This window comes from Sycon ciliatum, chromosome 6 (genome assembly GCF_964019385.1).
Source record: "Sycon ciliatum chromosome 6, ocSycCili1.1, whole genome shotgun sequence".
Taxonomy (NCBI): domain Eukaryota; kingdom Metazoa; phylum Porifera; class Calcarea; order Leucosolenida; family Sycettidae; genus Sycon; species Sycon ciliatum.
The window spans coordinates 11,297,973-11,305,512 of NC_088648.1; the positions used below are offsets into that span (position 1 = coordinate 11,297,973).

Genomic DNA, 7,540 nt, shown 5'->3' on the forward strand with positions numbered 1-7,540 from the left:
CTTTCTCTTGCAAACCTAACTATTGCACGAAGGTATTGACATTTCTCTCCTGCAGGTAATGATGACCTGACTGGTGCAACTGCTCTATCTACTAGCACCCCCCCCCCCCCCCCCACACACACACACATGCACACATACATCATCCACCGATATCTAGTATGACTATGCCCCATTGTTATGTGTAGTAGAATTGTATTGACACTCTCTTATAATTTATCTCCACAGAATCTTGTGATCACACAGTTCGGAGAGGTGCAAAGCCTCGCTGCCGCAAAATCTCGCCGTTGAAGTGGAGACAAAGCGGTCAAAGATCACCAGATAAAAATAATGATTGGGACACATACTGACCGAAGATGTGTGTGTGTGTGTGTATGCTGATGTCTATCGTGAATGCCTCACAAACAGTCTGCAACAGCCGAATGAACATACCACCGTTGAATGCAAATGGTCGAGGTTGCGCACCGCGGTCACCGAGTCTGCAGAGGAGACCCTCGGTTTTCAGAAACGTCGTCAACCAGATTGGTTTACTGAGAGCAAAGATACCCTCGAACCCTTGTTGAATGAAAGGAATCAGCGATATCAAGAATGGATTTCAAGTGGCAGGTCTGATGACACGTGGAACAGGTTCAAGGCTGCCAGGAGTAAGGCAAGAGCTGCTGTCCGCTCTGCCAAGAACTCCTGGTTCACCAACAAAGCCAAATCTCTTGATGGTGCACGGTTTAGTTCCTCACGGGTGTGGGCATGTGTTAAGGATATGCAGGCTGCCAAGCAGGGATTACGCCCTGTGTCTACTACCGCTATTAGGGATGCAAATGGCAACATCTGCAAATCTGTGGAGGAACAAGGTGGACGATGGTACCAACATTTCGATGGCGTACTCAACATCCCTAGCACATTTGATCCATGTGCCATTGACGAAATAGACCAGCAGCCTATCAACCAGAACATCGCTGGCAAGCCGGATGCAGCAGAGGTGGCGCGAGCTATTCGACAACTCAGCAACGGCAAGGCCGCTGGCGCCTCAGCTATCCTGCCTGAGTTGGTCAAAGCGGGTGGTGAGAGTTTCATGGAGGCACTGTTGGATCTGTTGCACCATGTCTGGGATGACGAGGCTGTTCCGCAGGAATGGGTAGACTGCAACCTTGTGCCAATCCCAAAGAAAGGTAACCTCTCATTGTGTGATAATTGGCGTGGCATATCACTCCTGGATGTTGTTGGGAAAGTTGCTGCTCGAGTACTTCAGTCCAGATTACAGATTATTGCGGAGAATATTCTACCCGACTCCCAGTGCGGCTTTCGTAAGGGTCGATCTTGCACAGACATGGTGTTTGCAGTTCGCCAAGTCCTGGAGAAGTTGTACGAACATCGCTGCCCGGGATACGTTGTCTTTGTTGATTTACGTAAGGCGTACGACTCAGTAAACCGTGAATGCATGTGGCTGATTCTCGCGAAGGCAGGGGTCCCTAGTAACATCGTAAACATCATCAAGTCGTTTCACACCTCCATGTCGGCTACTCTCTCCATCGGGTCAACACCCATCCAACCCATTGCAGTGAAGAGTGGTTTGCGGCAGGGCTGTTGTATGGCACCAGTCTTATTCAACATATTCATGTGGGCTGTTTTCCAGAGATGGTCCAGAGTGGTCGAGCATGTGCCTGGTATCGGCGTCCCGTTGGCATTCAATCCTGGGGGCTCGCTTTATTTCAAGAGAAAGCGTACTGACGATCAGACTACCATCAACGACTGCCAGTTCGCTGACGACTCTGCACTGTTTGCCACTACCCGTACTGCTGCTGCTCTTGCTCTGGATATGTTCATCGATGTCTCGTCTGCATTTGGTCTGACCGTCAATCTGGACAAGACCAAATTTATGGCGGTTGGCTATGGTATCACGGATGATGACCGACTTCCTCTTCCTGTGAAGAATGGCACATTGGAATGTGTGCGTGAGTTCCGATACCTGGGTGCTGTTATCCATGATTCTGGCCGATCTCACAAAGATGTATCGACCCGTGTTTCATCTGCCTCCCGTGCTTTTGGAGCGCTCCGTCATGCTGTCTTCAATGACCACAATCTCTCTCTGCGCACCAAGCGTCTGGTTTTCGAGGCCTGTGTTCTGTCCTTACTGCTCTATTGTGCGGAGACGTGGGTACCGCTGCAAAGTGATGTGCAACGGATCACGACCTTCTACTACCGGTCGCTTCTTTCCATCATGAGTGTTGCACAGCGGGATGTGTGGGACTTGAAGATAGCCAAGGACACCATTCTGAAAACATGGAATGCAGCAAACCCACTGGATATCCCCGACCGCCTCATGCAGAGAAGACTGGAATGGCTTGGGCACGTGGTACGCATGCCTGAGGAGCGGATGCCGCGGATGTTGTTGTTTGGCACATTGCTGCCACCACGCCCAGCGTGTGGCCCGCGGAAACGATGGCGAGACGCAATTAGGGTCGACCTGCGACGAATAAACATCGCCGACGAGTCATGGTTTGACACAGCGCAGGAACGATCTGAGTGGCGGCAAGCTTATCGAGCAATACAACCAGCTCAGAAACCGGCTCGGGAGATAGTCTGCGAGGTGTGCCGGCGTGCATTTGCTCGGCAGCAAGATATCGCCCGCCACAAGTGCATCATGGAACGGCGTAAACCAGTCCAGCAGCAAGCCAACAGCCGCCAGTGCTCCCAGTGTCACCGATGGTTTCGGAGTGCGGGTGGCATTGCAGTCCATCGCTGTGTCCAGTCCAATTCTGCCCCGAATGTTGCCAATGCCACAAGCTCTTCACCTGTACGCCTATGTATTCGGAAACCGTGCTGTACCGCTCACTGTCCCATTTGTGAACGCTGCTGTAAGTCGATCCGGGGCTTTGCTATCCACAACTGCAACCGATCCACCAGGCGCCCAACTGCTGATGAAAGGGACAAGTTCCAATTGCAATGTCAGAATTGCCGGAGGCGTTTCAAAAGGCGAAACGACTTATCCCGTCACCAACGCTCATGTCTCCTCTCGTCTCCGTCTCGCTCAACGAGAAACACGTGACCTACATGGCAGTGTATACCAGGACCAGGACCAGGATGTGTGTGTGCGTGCGTGCGTGTGTAAACCAGGGAGCCGTACACACAGACACGCACACACACACAGACACACACACACACACACACACACACACACACACACACACACACACACACACACACACACTTGTACGTGGTCTTGCTTACTGCCAAAACTGGTCACGTGGGCCTCCCTCCGGGAGAGGGGAGAGAGACTCAAAAGGAATCTAGGAAAGATGACTCAATTGGCCATTGAACCACACAACGGCCGACTCCCCCTGAAATCCCCAAACTATGGGTGGACTTGGAAATGATCCCACTTATGGGCTCACCACACCTCAGTAAGTGGGCAAAGACAAGGTGCAGAAAAAAGGATTGACAGCATCAAGGTATCCGTTCTGGGATCCAACAGCAGTTACCCCTGCCCCCAGTGAAGGTAATACTTGCTACTAGTGTGGGTGGCTAGATCAGAGTGGATGGGATTAGGATAAGCTTCACTGGTACCGTAGAGTGCCGATTACTGGTATCCGCATCCCTCGGGGCGCAGGCTGTCTCCAGGAGGTTCGGATGAGAAGAATGTTGGGATAAGGGAGCAGTCATACATCTATGTAAACACATGCATATTCCCGCATGTTTTCATCATTTTTCATTCTTTTCGGCAGTACAACAGGAACAACTCGTAGGCACACTCAAGCTCCTAAAAATGCCACTATCGCTATACATAACCATTTTGACTCCAACCTGTTGTAATACATCCTGTGTATCGCTGAAATAGTGCTCCGAGTGGGGACAATCAGCAAAAACATCGAAAAAGCTGCTAAGGCCAAACTAAAGAAGGTGTGTGGTTCGACTAACATGGACATTTTTTTTACGGGCGGGCGGGCGGATTTTTTTTTTTAATATATATATTTTTAGTACATGTAAATACACTGTACTGCCTTTAGACACCCAGTACATCGGCATTATTACGCAGTGTTATGCCATACATGTTGTATAAAGGGATCACTGGCTAATACTTTGAAACATTGTGTAGCTCTGGAACGAGAAGAGAATAACTTCAAGCGGTGACTCTGACTGTCCAAATCATCAAGCAAATGAAGAACGATGCGAGTTGAAAGTAAGTTCGGGAACTACTTCGAACTCAATCGAAGTACAAATTGTACAATGTACCGGTACATGTACATGTATTGCTAGTTTGGTGTCGGCGTGCACGAATACATGGGCTTTTTCCATCGACGCTTCCTGTGCTTGCACACATGGAGCAGCAACTTACCGGTACAGGTGAAAATGAAATATCGTTCCCAATACACGAGGAAAGTGCAATCTCGTCTGTCCTTCATCCCAAAACAGAAGGCCGTCCTTAATCTGGAACGAGGCAATCACTCTCAACCGGACGGTCACTTCAAAAAGTCTCGCCAGTCTGCCGGTGGTCGTATCGAGTAGACTCTACTACCAGCACAAGGCAGCTAGCAGTCGTAGAATCTACCACTCACGGCACTGCACTGCAGTACAACTACAAGTCAAGTCCAAAACTGGCAAAAGGAGCCGCCTGCGTCCGCAGACTCACGCTGCACAGCACGTAGACGTGGACGTGTTCAGTCCACGTACGTCAGTCACACGACAGCCCGCCGAAAAAAAGTTACGGTCGGGCTGAAAAATGTACGGTCGGTCGGGTGAGTCGAACCACAGACCTTCTTCAGTGTGGCCTAATTGTTTATTTTTATTTTCCAGCCTTACCAAGCGATCCGGATAATCGATCATCCGGATAGTTGACGTCTGGATAATCGATCATCCGGATAGTTGACGTCTGGATAATCGATCATCCGGATAGTTGACGTCTGGATAATCGATCATCCGGATAGTTGACGTCTGGATAATCGATCATCCGGATAGTTGACGTCTGGATAATCGATCATCCGGATAGTTGACGTCTGGATAATCGATCATCCGGATAGTTGACGTCTGGATAATCGATCATCCGGATAGTTGACGTCTGGATAATCGGCGTTCTACTGTACCATAGTATGTACAACACAAACACTCAGGCATACAATTACATGCCAACCGTCCAGACAGTCCAGAACATAGGGTGTTTGTCCCCGGGATCCAGGGATGTCCTGTGAAAATGCCGGGATTGAGATGGAACTTTTGAAATCGATGTTTTTCTCATTTTTACGACGATTTTTCAGTGTTTCGTCGAACTAGATCCGTTGTAAGTGCGTACACAGCACGTGGTAGCGCATAGAAGACACCGCGCAATCGCTCGTGTCCACAAATGTAACTCGTTCGAGAGTAGAAATCTACGTGCAGCTTGGCATTGGACTCCACAATTCGTCCTCGTGTTTCTCCTACATGTAATCGAAAGAGGAAGTCCTCAACTGTGAGCCAGATTGTATCGATAGTCAACAGAAATTATTTTACTTGTGCAGTTACAGCTCAATGCAATGACATCCTTTTTTCTACAGCAGTCATGAAAAATACATCTGCGTATGACCATGATGACGGATGTGCTAAAAAAATTGGTGTCCAGGGAAAACAGTCAAAATCAAGGGAATTCAGCCTCGTTGTCCAGGGAGCTCAAGCCTCCAGGTTGGCATGTATTGGACTGTACCTTGCAACGTTCTTGCCAGGAGTGCAGGAGTGTCACCAAGCAGCATGATCAACAGTGAACATGGCTATCTTGCCCAGCATGATCTTGCCCAGCATGATCTTGCCCAGCATGATCTTGACCAGCATGATCTTGACCAGCATGACAGGAGTCACTAGCAGTAGGGTGCATAGGTGCAGGAGAGCACATAGCAGAAGTAACCGCTGCCTCAGTGCTGGCTGTAGACTTCAACAGGAGAGACGTCAGCGTCACAGTACCTGCTGGTGCACTGTCATCGTCATCATCGTCATCATCATCATCATCATGGTCATGGTCACGGCTGCCAGCATGCATCAGCTTGTGTTGAGAAGTGTGTGATGATAGAATGGGATATGATGCAGTGCTACTTGATGGACTGTCGCTGTTGTCAGCATCTTGCCGCCTGTCCTCACCACAACAAAAAAAGAAGACAGAAATGACAACGACGACAACAACGACAACAAGACAGTCCCAACACACTGCTGAATACCATACGAAGAAAACATCTTACACTGCCCATCGCTGAAGTGATTAGCACCTAGAGATCAACATTGGGGGGGGGGGGGGGGGGGCTAGCATCTACAGTGTAGAGATCAACACTAGGGGGAGGGGGGGGGGACTTGCATCTAGAGATCGACATAGGGGGGGCTAGTACATGTATCTAGAGATCAACACTAGGGGGGGGGGCTAGGATCTAGAGATCAACATTAGGGTGGGGGGGGGGGGGGGGCTAGCATCTAGAAATAGCATCTAGAAATCAACACTGGGGGGGGGGGGGGGGGGCTAGTACATGTACAGTGTGTATCGGTTATAGCGTGGTCGTGTAAAAGAATATACTGCCTACAAGAATGAACTCTCATGTTCAGCTGCAGTCCGCGCACTGCGGAAAATCAAGCACCGCACTTTCCCTCTGGTTTGAAATGGACTTTCGTACGGAACTTGAGTTCACGCGCCAACATTTAGAGATCGGGTAGGTACTGGAACGAATCGAGCAAAAACGGATGGACTCGTACGAGAAATTGAATGCATGCTTTCAGAGCGTGATGAAGGCAAGTTACGTAATGAAGGCAGCGCGCCGCCCACTGATCCATAACCACAGTTGCATACTCTAGTTTATGCACCCTTGGTAGAATATATCGGGACTTTGTGAAGCGAAACATGCCAGATTAGTACAAAGTGTATCGCCTGTAGTAATAACATCTGTCCAATGCAGTTCTGATCTGACTCACGGTGCGTTGTACTCGTAGTGCTGCGTAGTGCTGCTGCGGGTTCAACTGTTGTGGTCATGTACATGTAACTCATGATTGTATTGTTGCATAGCAACATGGTAAGCCTATGTGACTATGACCAGCCACATGGTAAGCCTATGTGACTATGACCAGCCACATGGTAAGCCTATGTGACTATGACCAGCCACATGGTAAGCCTATGTGACTATGACCAGCCACATGGTAAGCCTATGTGACTATGACCAGCCACATGGTAAGCCTATGTGACTATGACCAGCCACATGGTAAGCCTATGTGACTATGACCAGCCACATGGTAAGCCTATGTGACTATGACCAGCCACATGGTAAGCCTATGTGACTATGACCAGCCACATGGTAAGCCTATGTGACTATGACCAGCCACATGGTAAGCCTATGTGACTATGACCAGCCACATGGTAAGCCTATGTGACTATGACCAGCCACATGGTAAGCCTATGTGACTATGACCAGCCACATGGTAAGCCTATGTGACTATGACCAGCCACATGGTAAGCCTATGTGACTATGACCAGCCACATGGTAAGCCTATGTGACTATGACCAGCCACATGGTAAGCCTATGTGACTATGACCAGCCACATGGTAAGC

General features: G+C 49.3%; 1 protein-coding gene across 1 annotated transcript in view; it reads right to left on the bottom strand.

Moving 5' to 3' along the window:
- Positions 1 to 5,144: 5,144 nt before the first annotated feature.
- LOC135819376 (uncharacterized) overlaps positions 5,145 to 7,540 on the bottom strand; it is a 62,881-nt gene continuing 60,485 nt past the window's right edge. Inside the window, exon 24 of the mRNA XM_065332576.1 lies at positions 5,145 to 6,083. Within this exon, the coding sequence (XP_065188648.1) occupies positions 5,714 to 6,083 (370 nt within the window). The 3' untranslated portion in view covers positions 5,145 to 5,713. The remainder of the gene's footprint in view (positions 6,084 to 7,540) is intronic.